The 19,826-nt window shown below is 33.8% G+C and overlaps 5 protein-coding genes across 9 annotated transcripts in view; 3 read left to right on the plus strand and 2 right to left on the minus strand.

Annotated features, from left to right (window-relative positions):
* LOC132913363 (adenylosuccinate lyase) overlaps positions 1-16,852 on the minus strand; it is a 25,257-nt gene extending 8,405 nt beyond the window's left edge. Inside the window, exon 1 of the mRNA XM_060971651.1 lies at positions 16,551-16,852. Within this exon, the coding sequence (XP_060827634.1) occupies positions 16,551-16,706 (156 nt within the window). The 5' untranslated portion in view covers positions 16,707-16,852. The remainder of the gene's footprint in view (positions 1-16,550) is intronic.
* Positions 1-19,415, minus strand: part of LOC132913365 (RNA-binding protein 47-like) — a 24,496-nt gene extending 5,081 nt beyond the window's left edge. The window contains exons 1-4 of the mRNA XM_060971652.1: positions 18,872-19,415; positions 17,934-18,427; positions 17,609-17,815; positions 15,462-15,993 (exon numbers count right to left, since the gene is read on the minus strand). Of these exons, the coding sequence (XP_060827635.1) occupies positions 15,462-15,993; positions 17,609-17,815; positions 17,934-18,427; positions 18,872-19,004 (1,366 nt within the window). The 5' untranslated portion in view covers positions 19,005-19,415. The remainder of the gene's footprint in view (positions 1-15,461; positions 15,994-17,608; positions 17,816-17,933; positions 18,428-18,871) is intronic.
* On the plus strand, positions 3,384-8,061 carry LOC132913368 (uncharacterized). 2 transcript variants are annotated; one of them, XM_060971660.1, is made up of 5 exons: positions 3,384-3,831; positions 4,196-4,247; positions 4,397-4,586; positions 4,775-4,960; positions 6,591-8,061. In XM_060971660.1, the coding sequence occupies exons 3-5, from the start codon at positions 4,494-4,496 to the stop codon at positions 6,816-6,818; spliced, it is 507 nt and encodes a 168-aa protein (XP_060827643.1). In that variant the 5' UTR covers positions 3,384-3,831; positions 4,196-4,247; positions 4,397-4,493; the 3' UTR covers positions 6,819-8,061. The 2 variants fall into 2 exon arrangements, with proteins under 2 accessions (XP_060827643.1, XP_060827642.1); XM_060971659.1 differs by lacking the exon at positions 4,196-4,247 and having other exon boundaries at positions 3,394-3,831.
* LOC132913371 (uncharacterized) lies at positions 9,896-10,653 on the plus strand. Its single transcript, XM_060971664.1, has 2 exons — positions 9,896-10,180; positions 10,353-10,653. Exons 1-2 carry the CDS (start codon positions 10,023-10,025, stop codon positions 10,567-10,569), a joined length of 375 nt encoding a protein of 124 aa, XP_060827647.1. The 5' UTR covers positions 9,896-10,022; the 3' UTR covers positions 10,570-10,653.
* On the plus strand, positions 11,012-13,955 carry LOC132913366 (uncharacterized). 4 transcript variants are annotated; one of them, XM_060971654.1, is made up of 7 exons: positions 11,012-11,710; positions 12,339-12,428; positions 12,535-12,607; positions 12,721-12,795; positions 12,879-12,977; positions 13,074-13,148; positions 13,217-13,955. In XM_060971654.1, exons 1-7 carry the CDS (start codon positions 11,016-11,018, stop codon positions 13,292-13,294), a joined length of 1,185 nt encoding a protein of 394 aa, XP_060827637.1. In that variant the 5' UTR covers positions 11,012-11,015; the 3' UTR covers positions 13,295-13,955. The 4 variants fall into 4 exon arrangements, with proteins under 4 accessions (XP_060827637.1, XP_060827636.1, XP_060827638.1 ...); XM_060971653.1 differs by having other exon boundaries at positions 13,074-13,955; XM_060971655.1 differs by lacking the exon at positions 12,721-12,795 and having other exon boundaries at positions 13,074-13,955.
* Positions 19,416-19,826: the final 411 nt, after the last annotated feature.

Consider the following 19,826-nt stretch of genomic DNA (forward strand, 5'->3'; position numbering starts at 1 on the left):
GAAATTAGAGAAAACCATAACAAAGGATTAAAATAAAATATAGAAAGAATAGATAAAAGCACGAAAAAATCAATGCAACAAATTTTTCCTCAATAAAATTAATATCTAAAAATTCTTCCGTCAAATTCTTCAGGAACAAAGACAGTGAAGCGTGAAATTTTAAATTCTAATCGTCTAACATATAGACAGGATGAAGTAGTATTAACGTTTCGGTAATGTGATTTGCCAAAGCGGAAATCGTAGCGCATAGTTGAAGATCGATAGGAAGATCGCATAATGATTGATGAAGACCAGGCCGCACCTACTGACCTAGTGAACACGTGATCTTCTATAGAGCACGTTTGTGAATGCACACCCTGATATATAATGATATTCACACCTGCATGAATGATTGTATTTAGATACGTTACGTACATGCACGTAGTATAGTTTTTCTGTAATAGGAGTAACTACGCATTAAGACTATTACGCAATTAGAAAATAATCTGCCGTTGGTATAAGTTAGGTCGTACACGATGCTTTAATACCCTTTTTTCTTCGTTATTACATTACGGTCAATTAAAATCGAATTTTCTACGCTTTCTCCGCTAAACATTGTTCATTGCGAAAGTTAGTTTCCTTCGGTTCTTAAATTAATGCGAGATTTAATCGATATTAATTATACAGGCTTGAGCTTCGTATGTTTGTTTGACTGAAACTTATTTCAAGTAGTTTTCTTCTTGTTTAAGTATATTCCTACCACTGGGTTGGAAATTATAGGTCGATATCGGATGTAAGAAGACAGTTGACAATAACGTTCCATATTTAGTGTACACATAGATTTAGCGATTCCTTTCTGTTTATTTTAATATTCATATCGCACATTTATCGTGTCATGGTCAAAAACGTTATAACTTTCCATAAGTACGTAGTGCCTTTTATCGATCATGGTATTACGAAGAAAAATCTTAATTCTCTATGAAACTTTGTGTACTTTGAATTATTACAACCTACTTTACTTTGCTTGTTAAGAATATATTACTGCATGGACGCAGGAAGTAATATGATATTCTGTCTTTTTATTTCATCTCTTCCAACATGAATCTACTTTTCTCCGTTTTATTTCTATAGATATTAAATATTCAATAACAACTTCTAATTATATTTAGATGTAGTCTTAACAATTTATTATAAAAGAAACTACCGGCGGGAAAAGCAATTCAAATAAACAAGAAATACAGTATTACATCGCTTTAACAAGAGCACAGACGTTCGTTAAATATATTTAAGAAAATGTGTTGCGCAGGAAATGCGATACACCGCATGAAATCGAGGAAAAAGGAGCAGTATAGAAATTATTTCATAACGTTACTCAAGAGTAATACGATTCAAGAGGCCGATGTACGAACCGATTTCAGATCGGTTCAGGAAGGAACTATTCGCCGTGGCCCTTTTATTCTGGTGCTCTCGACCCAATCCTGTTTTCGTTTATGCGTGTTTAAACGTGACGTGGAATTGGCCAAAGCTCGGTGGTTTTTGCGCACGTGTACACATCCGCAATACGTTCACGCAAATTATACACCGTGAGTCACGTGAAGTCCAGCATGCACCGATGCATACCTTTCGATGTATCAACAACACGTGTTCGTGAATTAAATGCCGCAGTTACTTCGCCCTTCGTCACAGGCTCCGATTACCGAAGTCTTTTTCCAAATCATAACTCGGGCGTCTAGCAGTCGAGCCATTATTTAACTACGTGGCAACATGATCGACGAGAGAAGTTTACAGATACAGTGGAACCTCGATTATCCGATGTGACGTGCGTGAACCAGGCCTACCTCGAATAATCGAAAGCTCAAATGATACGGAAAGGTCTATTAGCGTTCGTAAATCATATAATAAAATCAAAGAAAACATTTTGATAATGTTGTGCTACGTGTATTTAGGTTTATTTCATTATTTTCAAGAGGGCTTGTAGAAAACACTGTAGATGTCAGAAAACCAATTTTTCAGGGGGAAGAAAAAGATTATTACGTTGTAATGTAGTCCAGATTCATGAAAAAAGAAAAGTGTATCTGTAGAGAACTATGTATGTGGTAACTTTTATTTGTAAACAAAAGCCAGGAAACAATTAGTTGACGTTTATTGCTATATTTTATCTTGTTGTTTTTCTCTAGAGGCAACGTTAAAAGTAACAGTGATACCATTTTCTAGCGTTACTAATAACTATTTAGAATAGGAAATTGCACTTAAATTCTATAGTACAGTATTCTAATTAGTATGATAAAACATTTTCCAATGACAAAACGTTTCTCGATGTGGACACTTGCAATATTTTCTACAACCATTCTTCGCTTATTTAATCGGTTGAGTGTTTGATTAACTACTTTCACGATATCTGACTATTCGCACATTCGTATTCTTTGTGTTAAAATTTCGAAAAAATGAAATTATGGCAAAGTTCAAACTACTTTGGGTAATACAGAACTTCGATTAAGCGGAACTCGGATAAGCGAGACTCCACTGTACGTACAATCATGGAGAAAGAAGGAGTTGTTGGTTTTTATTCGGAAATAATTTTATTCCGATTTTGTGAGGATTTAGATTGATTTTTCGCGAATTTGTGAATCTTCAAACATAATTAGTAATGAGTTTCGATTACTAAATTTCACTATGCAAGCGCGAAATGCAAGGAAAAATAATTTAAGTTTGCAATTGCAAAGATCTGAAATTCTATTTCTAAAGAAGTAAAGAAGAAGAAAAGTTCTAAGTTTTTGTTGATGTTTTTATATAATACTGATATTTACAACTATTACAATACACCGACACAACGCCTGTTTTCCCAGTATCGACCACATAATGACACTGACTGCGACGATCATTCGAGGAACGCATCTAATTGTTAGCAGCCCGTATGTCGCAGACATTCTCTAATTTCTCAAACATACCGTGAAATGAGATAGATATATCAACTAAATTATCACCGTAAGACGAATTTCGTCCAAATCGTTCTTCGCCTCGAGCAATTTAACCGAGAAGAAGAAGCCTCGCCCACAAACCCAATTATTCTGCCCTCTACGATAAAATATCCCACCCAAAGCTACTTACAAAAGCAATGACTAACAACTGTTCAGCATTGAAAGTAACGGTACCATTCTTTCCATAAAGAATTTCCACGGCCAAGAAATAGTAGAACAAACAAGAAATTCACTGTAATTGTTACATAATTCTAGTTTCTTCCCTCGCCGGAAGTAGAAGAAATAAAAGCAGAGGAAGAAAGAAGTTCTCCGTGACGATCAATTTGATGCATCCATTCTGGCGGAAATGCGTCAATTAAACGAATTAGAAAGTACACAAGGATCGTTTTCGTGAAATTACGCGGCAATGACACGTACAGGAGCAAACGAATGCGACACGGTCATACGGTGAACCTGGTTAACAGAGTCGGCAGACCGCCTGCGCAACTTACACGTACGACGCGTAGCCTCGCAGTGTGTCACGCTTGACGTTCCAGTTTAAGTTTGTCCGCCACACAGTGTGCAACTGCGTGTTTCTCCGACAATACCACACTGTATCGCACGATTAGCGTGGCTGGACTTCTAACAACACACGTCCACTGCATCGATCGTAACCAATCTCCAGGATCTTCCTGGTTGGGTTAGCCTTGGCTTTGTGATTCGCTCGAACGATTTAAATTTCAAGGATTTTGTGATTAAAATTACGAAATAGTTGAGTAGAGAAGAAAGTGCGATTAAAGATAGTGCGCGGTAAGGTGGGTTCTTCGACTGAAAGGAATTTTGAGGATATTAGTTCACGTGGGTGGAACTGTTCACGAGGAACACGTTGAAAGAGGTATGTATCTATTGTTTGGATGTTTATACGCTGCTTTTCAGGAATTTTTAAAACTTATTTTTCCACTAAACTCTTCGGTTAGTTTGCTCAACGATACTTTACAAGTAAGTCGTAGTGAAATAAACATATTCCTGTAGATTGGTGTAGAGTACTCTATTATTGAGTCATGTGTCTGTCTATGGTTGTGTAATACGTATGAGTCAAGAATGTTAAGAACGCTAATTCTGTGTAAGGATATCAATTCAGGTATAATGCAAGAGATAAACTATTTGCGACGTTCCGCGCAATTTCAAGATGCAATAATATAGTAAACAATTTAAGCTGAAATATTCAACGTCGTCAAGTATTTTGGAAAATCTTTCAGAAATTTTCGAAGTGGAGTAATAATGGAGAATAAACAGAGTATGAATCGAAGTGTACGTGAAAGCAGAAATCATGAAATCTTTATTCAACATGCAGCTACCTCACGTGTCTGAAACCGCTTTTCGCGTCTACTGGTCTCTAATTCATGTACACGTTCTCCTCAGTAATTCAGATGCTTATCGTGCTATTTACTATTGCCAAGGTTTGATGTGCTTGAGGGGCGGAAAGAATTGATCGTGAACATAAACCCAAAATCTTCCAAACTGGGTGACGGCAGAGGAAGACCCCGTAGAGTCAGAATGGCAGATGATAATCAGCAGGAGAGCCAGCATGTTCATAAGGAGCTGAAAGTGGCGAAGCTTATGCCTGTTGCGATGAAACTCTTGGAAATTGTAAGTACTCGTCATTTAATCATGACAAAATGACGAATAATTCAGTGAACAAATTTTAGTAATTAATTCGTGCTCTTCAAAAATGTTGAAAATGCTTCGAATGAACGAATATTTGTACTTTACAGTTAATAACAATCCAACTGTAAATATTTCTCAATGTGTTGACATTTGAAATTTGCACTTGACAGGTTTTAGCTGTGCTCGCTATCGGATTAGTCGTCGATCCGTTAAATTCGTTCCAGAAGATCATGATTAGAATGCATTTCAAGCTTGACGATGCCGCGATAATTTACATCACTATCGCTGGCTACCTGATAATCAACACGCTTTTTATCATTTGTCAACTGTTGGGAGATCGAATACCGAAAAGAACCGTAAGTTCTATTCACTTAAAATCGTCAGTATAATTTAGAAAACGTAACAATAAGCAAAGCTAGAAGTTCATAAAGTAATTCGTACGATGGAATAATCTTTGACTTAATATAAAGAATAAAATATGTAAACATTCTGCCGTAAATTATTTAAAAACCGATCGCTTCAATTAACTTAACGCGAGATTCTACGAATCAGAAAACAGATTACGTGACAGGTCTAGCGATAATAAATGGATGAAGCGTCGCAATCAAAGGATTGCGTGACGATCACCAAAGGACGAATAGTATCACGTCAGTTTCATTTCCCATGTTTAGTATTTTCGACATAAATCTGTCAACAAGGTCGGAGTTTCCGTCGTTTTATTAGTCTCCAGTTAAAACCCTATCCATTTGCTAAATCATCATGCAGAAACTGCATATTTAATAACTAACAAACGTCCTTCGTGTCTGTAGAATATTCTTCGTCCTTGTTTGTAAAATTATTCGCACGTTTTAGTGTAAATCGACAGTCATAGTCACGACTGCAATAGTAATTTATGAATGAGAAATCTATTTTAACAAGTTGTATGTTGAGGCAATTTTTTAAACAGTACAATAGCTTATTTTTAAAAGTATCGCGTTCATGATTATTATTTGCGAATACATTAAAAACTGTCTCCCATCAAAAAGGACAAGATATTTGTACTATCTTCAGAACAAGATCATTAAGTATTCAAAGCAAGGTAACCAAGATTCGCTTATTTTTCATAGCTCATAAATGACAATGAGACAGCAAGCGGCCTCTAATATCTGTATCGATCTACCTTTGATGTTATCTGTAAATTACAATTTTCTGGGGCACTGGAAATCCATCTAAGAGACACAAGGCTAATTTAATTTTAATACTTAGGTTATTACAATCTACGACCGTTTCGTTTGTACTAGACTGTCAAGTATTGAAAATATATCATCGAGCTTCGATTATTTTCAAGCTGACTAAACTGTTCGAAACCATGCACGTGTTCCGTTCTAGTTTGATTAAAATTCATAACTTATCAACGTCCAAGTCCCCGTACTGTTTATCGACCACCTACTTTACAACGTCTATGTTCACGAAACGATCGGAACTTATAGTATCTAGGACTGGTCGCTTCGAGAAATACGATAATTAGTGTCGTTCGTGTCTCACAACTGTGATAACAAGTAGAATAATTGCGAGGTTCGGCGCAAAAGTGAACGACTGCGTGACCTCCTTTGAACGATGCATGGAATTTTAAAAATAAGATAATTCGTTTCAAGTTTCGAAGGTGTGCTAGGCGTAATCCGCAGAAAATTCTATTTCTAGACAATTTATTCGTAAATTGAAAATTTTTGTCCAAATATCGTATTACATGACAGGACGCGTTTCTTACATTACAAGACCAATGAAATATTTAAGAAATAACTGAAATCAATGTCTCAGAAATCTACGAGTTTGTCATGCTAACATTTTTCTTCAAATTACTCTTTAAATATTTAAACAGACTATGTTTGAAGTTACGAACTGCGCACGTTCTCTATGTTTATGATTATTATCCTTGAAAAATGGAAGTAAAAGTAGATCGTCGATCTCGATACATTTTTGAGTAACATCGATCTGCTCTGATTGCAGTTGATATTGTTCTCCTCAGTCGGTGGGCTCCTGCACATCGTCGCCGGAAGCGTAATTGTCTATAATTGGAGAAAGATTCTCGGCCCTTACTACAGCAACAACGAATTCTATCCCAGCAAACAGTATATGGATATGTTCATATCAGGCGCAGTGTTCACATTTGTCAATGCTGCGGTTTTCTTCTTGGAAATATTCTTCATAATTTACTCGTCAAAAAGCATCGAGTGAAAAAGAAAGATACGACGTAGCGGTCTTTAGATTAGGAGAACAAGTATGAAACATTCGTGAAAATTATACTTACAAATGCCTGCTTGATGTAACTAGGAGAATAAGTTGTCAGTAAGCCAGGAAAAATATGAATATTTAATGTTATGTAAATTTTGAAGAAAATGTCGTTTCTATGGAGAGAAAAAAGAGATTGCTGATGTTAAATATGTCACGTATTTTGCAAAATGGGTTATCAGAAGAGGCGATGAAAGAAAAGAAACAGGAGAATCGAAAAGAGATGGTTTCCCACCGAATGTGTTCTACATCATATACCGAAAAATGAAAATTGTAAAAATAATGTACACTGATATAACGCCCAAAAATAATTCACGAGCCAAATATTCAAAGATTAGTTGTAAGTTCTGATTCCGTCCAATCGTTTTAACGACGATCTAGTTTAGATGTTACTTGATTATATGCGTAGGTTAGAAGAGTAGACATTTATAGGAAATGTACAAATCAAATAATGCAGTGAATTGTATACTGTAGAAGATAGCTTTAACCGATAGATCAGAATAATATTTTGGATTAATAGTTTCATAAAGTTCTTAGCTTTAGTCTTTCCTTTTAGCAACGTAGCAAATTTAACAGTTAACAAAGATTAATCTCCAAAGATTTTCTACATATATGGTATATTTTTCATATTTTTAAGAAATCATAAAGATCCATTAAACAATATATATATACATACACATATATTGAGTATTATTTATAATCGAAAGTTTGGATAACTAGAGTAGTGTTCTTATACCTATGCATAGTATACTATATGTATAATAATATAATCTGTAATCTCTATTTCTTACTTGTTGGTATCATACATTTTATATATGCTATAAATCTCAGAATTGCCATGAATATTTTTAGATAATTAGTGAAAAAAATTATACTTTTTATATTCATAATTGTAACTATAAGACCAAAAATTACAATTCGTCTTTATATACATTTATCAACTTATAAATCTATTATATAGATTTGACAAAAATTTACGTGTCTTTATCAAAATACATTCCGTCCAATTGTAATACTAATCGAAATCTTGTAATACAAGATGTTCGCGAATTAATATTTCATATCGATAATCCTTTGTAATATAATGTTATAAGCCAAATGTAAAACTTATTATAAAAGAAAACGAAAGTATATAAAAAGATGTATTATAATGTACGCCATATAATACATGTACAAAATAAGCGTTGGAGGAATAATGTGTTTTATTCTTCAATTTTCAGTTCCAAGTCCCATATCCAAAGCTTCAATAATAGCGGATTGTAATTCATTACACGACACATTTTAATTAACAATACGAACAACAATCTCTCTGTTGCTTAATTGACACAACATCACCACACTCCCCTGAATATCGTCGCAGAAGAAAATTTGCAAATCTATCGATACGCGACGTTTCGATATAACATAACATATATCATAACAATAAACAAAATGTAAAAAGCGATCATAGAGGTTCGCCCGATGACAGGAAGCTGATATAAAACCTCCTAAAGTCAAACGATCATGGAGCATGAAGGTTTAAATTATCTTCCAACCATTCTCCTTTTATGTGTTTTATTCCTCCTTGCAACATGAAATCTTTTTTCCAGACTCGAATGATTTGTATAAAAGTATATGCTCCTCAGAGAGCAAATCAAATTCTAAATTGGAAACGAAGAAATTAAACAGAATCAGCGCGTGCGTTCGATTAATAATAAGACCTCTCAGAATATTCCAATTCGTGAGTATTAATTACAAACATGATATTACGATACACTACTATAACTGATATTACATTCGAGGATATTCCATCGAAATTAATTGAATGAAAGTGGTAATTAAACGAGACTTTTTGATTAATTAGCTAGTGGTACTACTGATCTTTGTACTTATCATTTACACGATATCACTGGGTGATTCGACTTTATCATCTATAACATGTATTTTACTGATCGTGCTTGCTGGAGTGTACGTTTTCGTCTTGTCGATCGATCTAATTAGTCAGTTCATCGGAGGAGAATTGAACACGACGCCGGTAATCACTTGTATGAAGAAAGTTTTCACGAAAAATTAACATTAATTTTTACATCGTATCTACCACGATAAAGATATAAATAAATTTCGAGGAGAAGCATAAAACATTTTTATTGCAGATGTTTCTTTTTTCCTTATTGGGCACGATATTCTTCGCAGTCGCTGGAATCCTTTTATTATTAAATTACTCTTCACCATGGTACATAATAACAATGGCGTGTCTTTCTCTTTTCGCGTTCATCCTATTCATAATCGAAGTCTCACTGGTACTCGCGTAAGTCCCGAGTCGAATAAAATTTTCCAATTCCGATTTTCCTATCAGTGAACTATGTGTTCCGTGTCAGATTTTGGAAACGTACCTGCAATCTCTGTCGACAGTGCTGTTACGCGAAGCCGACTGAAGTATTGTTTCAGAAGGAAACCTGCGACCCCTTGTCCGCCGAAGTGAGTTGAAACATTGAACATAAAACTTTATAGAAGGGTAGAAAAGTAGAAAGATAGAAACATTGCTTCTGCTGATTTCAGAGTTCAAGCAAAAACGATGCATTTCTAAATAAAATCTATTTAAATAAGATTTAATAAATAGTCATCTAAGACGAATTTTACAAATTATCTACCGGTTGATAGGTCAATTTCATAATAATATTATAATATTAATACTAAGTAATCTATGTTCCTGGAGTGTAACGTTTCTTTTAAGGTATCTCTCTACAATCTAGACGGTCAAACATGACCTGATGACCAGCATCAGCAGCATCAAAGTACCTTTCGGAGAGGAAGACGCAGTCGCTGATCACAGTCATAGAAAGGTTTCATTTGGACGTCGACGACAATACGTCGATTGTCCAACAAGTGCACGGAGCTTGTGCTACGTGGAAGTTGCTGATGTTCAAACGGATCATCAGCAAACATTGAGCAGACAATGCCAAGTAATGATACAAATACGTGCTATTGACGTATATATACGCACAGTAATTAAAATATAAAGATATTTTTTCGATGTAAATTTAAATACAATAACATTTTCTTTAAACATATTTATCCCTTAATCTTGTTCACAATTAGTTATTGTTGCGTCAAACTCGATTACTTTGCTAATTACGAAGATTTAATCAGACTCAGCGAGAAGTAAAAGAGATGCCTGCGCAAACTGTGAGCAGATGCGAGCTATGCAATCGCGCTATACAATTTTTCGCAAGCTCTTCAGCTGTGATGCAGCCTACGATTCAACAAGCACCTTGCGCACCTTGTCCTGCATTTCTACAACTTCTTAGAGGATCAACGTGTTGTACAGGGTATCATTATGCTATATATATATGTTGGTATCATTATGCTGCATTCATAAATGATTGGTACAATTGACGTTAACAAAGAAACTCCCACGAAATTTCATACTACGTATATGTAGAAATTTTATTTCTTCGATAAACGAATGAAATATATTTTAATAATTTTTGTCGTGATTAGTTGTAGGTGTGTCACAGGTATAATTCAACTATCGCAGAAAAGCCAACAGCAGCAAACGCAGCGGGTAGAGCAATCGAAACAAGATAAGGAAACGGTAAAAGAACAAACGGACAAGGTGCAATCGGTGGAGAAGAAATCCTACGATATGTTGACGAGTGAGAAAGCTCGCCTAAATCAGGTTGCGAGTACAGGAGTTAATTTGACAGCAAACGCGTGATTTTTCTTAGTTCTAGCAGTATAATCATCTTCCAATGTTATAAAACGTTTTAAATTATTAAATATACGGATAAAACGTAGAAAAGTGATTATTTCTTCGGTAAACGAGAACAACGCAACGTTCTATTGTGTCACAGAAAATGCTTCGGCTACATATTCGATGTAGAAAAAATTTCACGCATTTCCTTTTAGTTTTATACTCCTTTCTTATCTTTCTTGCATCGGCGTATTTATAGTGTTGCTATTTAATTTCTTAAATTAATCACTAGACGTTCCCTTTTTCGAAGGCACCCAGCACGAAGCGCAAAATCAGAATTTAAGAGGAGTCTCGGAAACGAAAATCACGAAATTCACTCTCGGTTCTTACTGCGTGACGCCGAAAACTCACATATCGTGCCAAACTGCCTCGAAAGCGACGTAAGCATATTTTATGTAAATAGCTTTGCCATGAGAGAAACACAAACTTCTTTTATCTTGAATTATTATTTCATCGACTTAGTATACGTATGTGTTAACAGGAAGAAAAATGAATCAGAAGAAGCGAAGAAGGTAAGGATAAATGCAGTGAAAAAGGAGAAAGAGGTAAAGAAAAATAAAAATGAGAAAGATGAGAAGAAGAAAGTGAAACCAACGAGTAGGGCGAAAAAGTTGAAATCTCCACAGAAGACAAAGTTGAATAAAGACGTGGAACCTTCTACGGACAAACCAGAGAAATCTTCCAAGGAAACGGTATCCCCCACGTTAGAAACGTCAAATTCTCTTTTGGAAACTACAGACAGCCAATTGGAAAATATCCATAAATTGAGCCCTGTAGCATCGAAGGTGTTAATTCCCCCACCACGCCAGGTAGCAGAAATGATAAATCGTTTGCAAGAAATCGAGAATCAATCGACATTCGAAGGTAATAAAGAAGGTGATAAACAACGGAAAATCAATGCTGATCAGGAACATGAAAAGAAAAGTACTTTTACTGAAAATTCGATCAGCATGGACGAAGTGTTAAATTATACAGTGTGTCTAGATTCGAAGGAAAATGTAAAAAAGACTAAAGTTTCTGATGATCGATTGAAGAACGATAACTCAACTGTAGAACAGGCATTGGAAACTAATCCAGAATCTCAATCTCAAGCGGAAACACAGACGTAAGAAATACTTCCATTTGGATTAAATAGTAATATTGCTAGAAATTTTGTTTCTGTTTTCGTTTTTAAATAACGATTAGATAATAGGTTTCTACTTGGAAAGAATGTGATAAGGAATGAAATTCTGTGAAATGCGAATAACAAGTAGAAGCGAAAAGGATGGTTTTGAATTTTATTCTGCATTTTAGATACGAATAAGTTATTTCCATTTTTTATCTTCGCATTAAGGTTTTATTCTATCGTAGATCTTTCAAAAAATTAATTTTATTTTGTGTTTCAAACATGAATAAATATACGAGTCAGGCGTGGACGTAATAGCTCTTCTGCAGATTCCGTTTAACAAAAATACCAAAAAGACGCATCTTATAATAGCATATAATAAGCTTTAACACTTTTACAAAATACAACCTTAATCTTAATTTTATCAGCACAGTGCAGGCAAATACTATCAATCTGACTTTAAAGTGAAAAGCGTTGCAAAATGCAATTGTGACCTGCATGTTTCCTATCTTGTTTGACCGTAATACACAGCTGATAATACACCGGAAATTGTTTGCATTTATTGCTTTAAACCTACTTCTCCCGCATAGCTCCATAAATAATCTTTCTTCATACCTTTATTCCTTAGAACTCATACAGAAATGACCAATTCAGCTACCAGAATGAAAAGAATGTATGGGTTCCGAAAAAACAACAAAGTTGAACCTACTAAACTGTCGTAAGGAAATAACATATCATTTTAAATTCGCTTCTAAAGTAGATACACGATTGTTCTAGAAAAACCATGAATACATTTTTATTCACATTTTGAACAATATTTTCAGATACACTGAGGTCGATATCCAAACTCCTGATTATAGTGGGAGTTCTAACCCCAGCAAGATAGAGACAGCAGAGGTAATCGTACGACAAATGAATTAAGAAAAATTCTAGTACAATTTTATTTACTAAAAATACAAATCATATGTTAGTCTTTAATAGATAACGCAGCTTTATAAAATATTTCGTAGGAACTTGTCGAAGAGAAGCAGATCAATCCTGAACGAAAAGTTATAAATATTTGTCCAGTTTGCAACAAGACACAGGTTAATTCCTGAGACTTTAACATTAAATATATGTGTATTTAATAACATGTTTTATTTTATTATTTGAGTTAACATTTTCCCAGGTACCTGTATCGCCTAGTTCCTTACAGTATTTTACTGCTCATAGAGACAAGCAAGGACGATTCTACTGTGAATATTGCGCGACTCCAAATACAATAAAGGTAAAGATCAAAGGAATATTTTACATACTATGCATGGATAACATAATATCAATAATATATACAATATATATAAAAATATTGTTTTCAATGTCCTAGGGATTATGTAAAGGTGAGCAAAAACGTTTAAAATGCACTGGATGTGGCGAGTATCTACGTACGAAGAGCAGTCAGGTAAGAAGTTCAGTTTTGTTGCATAAAACTTATTTAGTAATTTACGTTACGCTTACTTTCATTTCCAGAGCACTCGAAATAAATCTAATAATTGTTCACAATGTGCTTCAATACTAAGACCTGCACAATCAAGTGTGCCAGCATAATTTTCTCAAAGAAAAAGAAAAAAAAGGAGAAAAACAGATAAAATGTATTCTTAGACGATTAAGGAAAAAGATTCATGTACATAAATGAAGATTGTATGTTGAACGAATGAGTAGGGAGCAGCAAACAGCATAGACATAAATAATTTGAAATTTGTCTATATATTGTAAATAATCATTTTATTATTCCTAGACTAACAGGGCGTAAACATTCATAAACTTGTCGACAACTAAAAAGTTATTAGCCATGTAAAATATTTGAAATATTTCAAAACATTATTTATTTCATTAAAAAAGTGTGAGGTCGTTGATTACAAGAAAAAAGGTTTTTTAACAATGTTATACGGTCAGCGACGATTGTAAAATATTATAATGTATCATAAAACAGCATCGTATCTATCTTAACATCATTTCTAGTGTTTAGAATAAATTGTAATTTTCGCTTGGAAATTATGCTTTTCTTTGAACATTCATTGTACAATTGCATCGCAGCGATATAAATCATTTAATTATATAAACGGAATACAATAAGCAATTATACAGAGATCGTTTAATTTCACATGAAGATGAAGATACAAAGAATCGAAGCTAGAAAGAGTTTAACAATTTGTTTAGCTTCGAAAAAAAGGGCATCACTACAAGTACGATTAGAAAATAAAATTATATAAAGGTTGATTTAGATTCTTAGAATTACAATAATAAGAAATAACGATTGCCATTAGTATAGATTATTCTTTGGTATAAAACGCGTTTTACTTCACATTATTAGTATAATAGTAAATCTTGAAGTGATAATTAATCATTAGGAATTTCGGCTTATATAAAATACGAAATTTTCCATACTCCATGTTCTATATTTAAGATATAAGTTTAAAAATGAATAAGTATATATACTTAACAAACAAAACTGTGTCACACGATTCAGGACATCGATTATAAAAAAAAGATGAATCATCAAACTTTCTTTCAAATACTGATTAGCAAAACCTTTCAATTCGGCCATAACACACGCATCGTAATGTCACATAATCTCGAATGTTAAAAATTGGTAATTAATTTTGATCACAAATTTTTCCTCTTACAAACCTCTATTTACGAAGATTAGACGATTCTGTTTACGAAGACACAAATGAATCTATGAAACTCAAGATACTTTTATGAAATATTAGCATGAATTCAACTTATCTGTGTTTTCTTAACTTTATGTTACATCATAACGGCATCCAACGAAGCAAAGACTACAAAATAATACTTCACAGTCATATAACTTCCTGATATGATACTCGATGATCTTTATAGTTAATCTCTTAGCAAGATAAATCCCCAAAGTCTTCGAAAATGTTCTACAAACTATGGTTTATCTTCTACAAACATCGTGCCTTTCGGATATATGGCAGGATTCACAACATTTATTGGGTTTTCATATACGGATCTCCCATCAGACTCCGATATAGGATTCAAAAAGATTCGTAATTATACTGCTGCGAATTGTTGATCATCTAATGATTGTTCAAATACTTGCAATCGTTTACAATTTTGTTAGATACGCCTGAAATGTTGACAGATTCACGACGGTACACTTCCATAGGCAAAAGATCAGGAGAGAACCAACTAAAATTCTGATTGATCATCATAGGTTTCACATCATTCAATGAAAAATGTTCATGATTTGGTTCCTGTCGAAATGCAGTTAACTCTTGGACATTTTGTAAATCGGATAACAAATTTTGACTTGGAAATTGGTCGTAGGTTGTTCTATTAATTTGTTCTGCGGTATTAATCGGAAAATTTTGATAGCAATTACTGTACTGATGACTATTTGCAATCTGACGATTAGATTCATTCAAAGGATGAGAATGCAAAAAGTTATTTTGAAGAACGTTAGTTTCTACAGGAATGTGTTCGCTTTTATAAATACTTCTATGCTCTTGTCTGACACATTTTTTACTATCACTTTCGTTTGAAATGTTTAAGACTTTAGAGAAATCTTTTACGAAACTATCCGTCGAATTCCAGTCATTAACAGGCTGGAAATCGTTTAAAGATGGCGTCGGTGAATTAAAACTACCGTTACCGTGAAACTGACAATGACAAGAACACTCTAATCTATAATTGTTAATTATATCAGAAGGAATATTGTTTAGATTTTTGGAAAAATCTTGAATACTACCTAAAGCATTGTTCGAACATCTTTGCAACTCGTTCCATTTAAGATTCTTCAAGCGTTTTCCTTTGTTTAAATACGTTAAATATGTACTAATCGCAGGAAGAACTGCTTTCGAGTGATCCGGTTGAGCGCAATTCTGCTTGGAATGTTCGTGCGGTAAAGAATGATCTAAACTGTTTCTCAGATTTCCATTGATGTCACACGCTCCATTTGATTTGTGCTTTTTCTTTGCAAATTCCACCAACGAACAACAATTGGAACAAACGAAACTTTTTGATCGACATTTTTCAAGTTTGCATTGACTTGGATTATCGAGACTTTTCAACGAATTGGACGACGCAGCTTTTATGGGTCTGCCTTTGTGAACCGACGTATCGATTGATTTTTGCATTCGTTGATTGTTTATTATGTTAGATCGTTTATTGATGGTCTTCTGTTTCGCACGAATCGCGACCTTTTTAGTTTTAACTGGCTCGATAAACGTTTCTGTTATTACTATATTGCCTTCTTCGTCGCATGTTCCACTTTCTTCATACTATAGTTTGTTAATAATTCAAAGACTTATTTTAAACGAGAAATCTAGAATTCCCGATAATTGAAATTTAACGAAGAGATGTTCTGTGTTTGCAAAATCACTATTTGATCAAGTTAGCATATTTGTGAAACGCACGATGAAACATCGATAACCTTTGAAAAGATATATTTTCGAAACTGCTTTAATTATAAACATGATGTTAGCAATAGGATGCAAGAACATAGCAGAGAATAGAAAAATAATGAGTTATCTAAATTGATAGCAGAAAATAGTTAAATAATACTGTGATATAAATATTATAATGAATAATATTACTAATTACATGAAAACCATTTACGAATAGTTAACTCTAATGTCTAATGGCCACATGTTCGTATATTATTATCTTAGGAAAATATAAATTCGTTATCTTGTTTTTGTCTTAACAAGCAAAGCAAATAAGGTACCTACACATGCAGCTGCCGGTAAAATCGGAGAAAAAAAACTGATTATTTTCGCATGAGACTACAATACATAGAATACACTGGTTATGATAATTTTATTCGACAGTTACAAACCATCTCTGCCTTGGCTAAGTAAATCCATAGTTTCCGCCATGTGCTAAACTTGTATTGATCGCTGAAGTTATAACGCATTTCCTTCGAGGCGTATCTTATTGCCAAGGGACTGCGATAGTCACAATATTCACTATTTTCGATCGTTGACGCACTCATTCTCACCGCCTTTTTTATTCGTTCAATTAATAATGCGAGTCTAAGAAAATACTTCGTATAACACGAGAACAAGGAAGCACGCGATCAGCTGATTTACTGGGCGCGTTTATCGCTGTGCGCTGTGCATTTTCTTTATTGAACGGCCAACGCTCACAGTGCCTCTTGTGGAGGAAATATCAACTAGTTGATTTAAATGACCTTACTATAAAGTGAAGTAATGTTTATTCATTTTGAATGTAATTTTAGTTTGAAAAAAGGAATTGTTCAAGATTTTTGGTATGAAAGAAGAATTTGTGTATACTGAAGTCTATAATTTGCACAAGAGTGTATAAAAATAATCAAATCTTGAGTAAACATTTGGATAAATAATTAACAGTACAATTAAATTAAATTTTTCTTTCTTGAATAAATGTAAATAAAATTGAAAAATCTATAGCTAACTATAAAAGAATTTATAAAAGATTGAATCACGCTTGGTTACCATGGTTGTTATTCAATAAGCAGGGAATGATTGTCATTTTTTTCTTAAAAGCGGAAACTGAATTACAACACGATATAAATTGCAATAAAAGCTCGAATATTGCAAGGTTTCTGATTCTAGTAAATCACAGTGCCATTTGCAGAGACAACTTAACAAGGGAAAGTACCCACGTTCCATTTTCTCATGGGACCATAATTGACCGATGTCATTGTTCTTGCGCGAACGGAAAATCGTATTGTTACTGATGACGATTTGCAAACACTGATCTCTCTTTGCCAAATTCTTATCGTTCTTTTAAATGTCTTATACCAATAATCATTACTTAAACGCGACGATACTTTACCAAATTAATGAATATCTACATAGATTTTTTTTAGCTTAATTACAGAAAGATCATAAATTTAATAATTGTTATACGTACTACGTTAAAAGGTGCCATGTTCGCATTAGCCCATTCTATGTTGACCTCGCAATTTTTGAAAAGCATGGCCGATTCAGGCACCAATCTTCTTCTCGCCATGGCGGCACCTCGATGAGTTTTATACGAAACCAGAACATAGCAAACGAAGCCGTTGAAATTTCTATAAACGGCCACTTTATCGATTTCATCGGTCATTTCGTAAATTTTCTAAAAAAAACAAAAACAAAAAACAAAAAATAGGAAGGGAAAAAGGATCCGTCAAGGGTAGAATAAAAAAACCAATAGAAAGGAAAGCATAATAAACCAGAGGACATTAATAACGAACCTTGATAATTGTTTTAGAATCGAGATTTCGAGGCAACTGATTAATATAAAGCCGACAATTATTTGTGCTTGCAACAACACCGATTCTTTTCCCAGGATAAATTTCATGCTGATCTAATTCTTTAACAGCACGAGCTGCCTCTTCTTCGGTGGTGTACATAATAAAACAGTAACCCCTATTTATGCCAGAAAATTCCATCATCAAGCGTAACTCATAAATTGTTCCTACAGTACTAAATATAGGAACAATTTCCGGTTCGTAATAATCTCGGGGGATACTGCCAACGAAAATCTCGCATTTCGGACCAGGAGGAGGTCCTGTCCAGCCAGGAGGTGGACCGAGCTTCCTCTGACCATTAACTTGAGTTAATGTTAACTGGGAATCGGCTACGAATTTTAATAATTTTAAATTGCTTTCCATTTGTTCCTCGCTCAAGTCCTGTATTTTGTTATCGGTTCGTGACTGTATGGCTGGCCGTCGATTGTGTAAATATGCTGGATTTGATTAAAAACGATTATTATAATACTTTTTAAACAATGAAAATATTCTGATCTAAAATACGTATGTGTTTGGTATAAAAAAACATACTTAAGTAACATTGAAAAACGTATTTTCTCAAAAAAAGTATTAATGGGGAAAAAAGTAATTATACAATTGATTTGATATTTCTGGCCTCAGACATTATATTTCCAGAACAAATGACAATTGTCAAGAAATGATACGACTTCCAACGATAATTTTATCATTACAATAAATAGAAGAATAAAATAAAACACGACCATAATAAAATAGAATTCATCGCACTGGTGAATCTTTAGATATAAACGACTGAATTGAAACGAAATTATCAGACAGTCACAGCTGGTTATGTCATTATGGCGAACCAAGACATTCGAAAATCCTGTCGTTTTCTATAAATATCCTTCAATATCACTTACCCAACTGTTGTTTTATATCGTCTTCTATGTTGATTTTATTGAAGGACTCGTTTGATTGTTGAATCGTTGACACAGACACCATTGTTCCCTCTTTATTGATTTGAACGTCGTCGTTCCTATTATAAATTGACATTTGTTTTCCTTTGTTATTATTACCACTAATCCGTCATATTGTCGCTAAACTGTCATTTTGGCAAAAATTAATCCTATCTTTAATCATGACAAACACGAAGGAGCAAAATTCGATCTATTGGATATCTTTCTGGAACAGAAAATAGATACCGGCCAAAGTCGAGGGATCGATGATCAATAAACATACCACCACGGTTTAAAGAAGACTGATGCACGAACACGCGATGCACTAAACCACGGCTATGCTATGGGCTATGGGTTAAGTGTATGAGATCAGATGGCGCTTATTTCGAACTGGTTGCCCCCCCATTAGGTAAATTTATTTTTTATTTAATCTTTGGAGGGGAGATGATATTCGTCTCTCCCTTCATTCTGCAAATCCTTTTTCCTCTTGTCACGCGTCAACGCTTTCTTATGTTTTTCCTTTCACGATTTCTTCGAGTGCATTCTAGAACATGTGGATATTTGGAGATGAATATCAGTCTACATATGTACATACATATATATAAACTTTTCAAATATTCTTCTCAATGCTTCTATTTAACTGTTTTCTTTATTAGCAATTTTTTAAAGTGAAAATCTTTCTTTTTAATGGATATTTTATTATTAAATCTACTACTTACTATTTATTACTTAAATCTATTATTTAAAAATTTAATTACTAAAATCTCCAGAAAATATTGTTTCTCTTAATTTTCGTTTCGCAAACTTAATGTTTCTTTCTTATTGCTGTCTATGTGTATATCTTTTTGTATAAATTTTAGTTCAAATTTAACTGAAAGCAAATATAATCAATTAAAATATTGAATGATCTGATTAGACT

The sequence above is a fragment of the Bombus pascuorum genome, chromosome 13, assembly GCF_905332965.1.
Source record: "Bombus pascuorum chromosome 13, iyBomPasc1.1, whole genome shotgun sequence".
NCBI lineage: Eukaryota > Metazoa > Arthropoda > Insecta > Hymenoptera > Apidae > Bombus > Bombus pascuorum.

Bases quoted from the DNA above. Each gene is read 5' to 3' on its own strand.
- LOC132913371 (XM_060971664.1), top strand. From the start codon at position 10,023: ATGCCTGCGCAAACTGTGAGCAGATGCGAGCTATGCAATCGCGCTATA. The intron at 10,181-10,352 runs GTATCATTATGC...TGTCGTGATTAG, and splicing joins GGATCAACGTGTTGTACAGG to TTGTAGGTGTGTCACAGGTA.
- LOC132913366 (XM_060971653.1), top strand. From the start codon at position 11,016: ATGAGAGAAACACAAACTTCTTTTATCTTGAATTATTATTTCATCGAC. The intron at 12,429-12,534 runs GTAAGGAAATAA...CAATATTTTCAG, and splicing joins GTTGAACCTACTAAACTGTC to ATACACTGAGGTCGATATCC. The intron at 12,608-12,720 runs GTAATCGTACGA...AATATTTCGTAG, and splicing joins GCAAGATAGAGACAGCAGAG to GAACTTGTCGAAGAGAAGCA.
- LOC132913368 (XM_060971660.1), top strand. From the start codon at position 4,494: ATGGCAGATGATAATCAGCAGGAGAGCCAGCATGTTCATAAGGAGCTG. The intron at 4,587-4,774 runs GTAAGTACTCGT...TGCACTTGACAG, and splicing joins CGATGAAACTCTTGGAAATT to GTTTTAGCTGTGCTCGCTAT. The intron at 4,961-6,590 runs GTAAGTTCTATT...CTCTGATTGCAG, and splicing joins ATCGAATACCGAAAAGAACC to TTGATATTGTTCTCCTCAGT.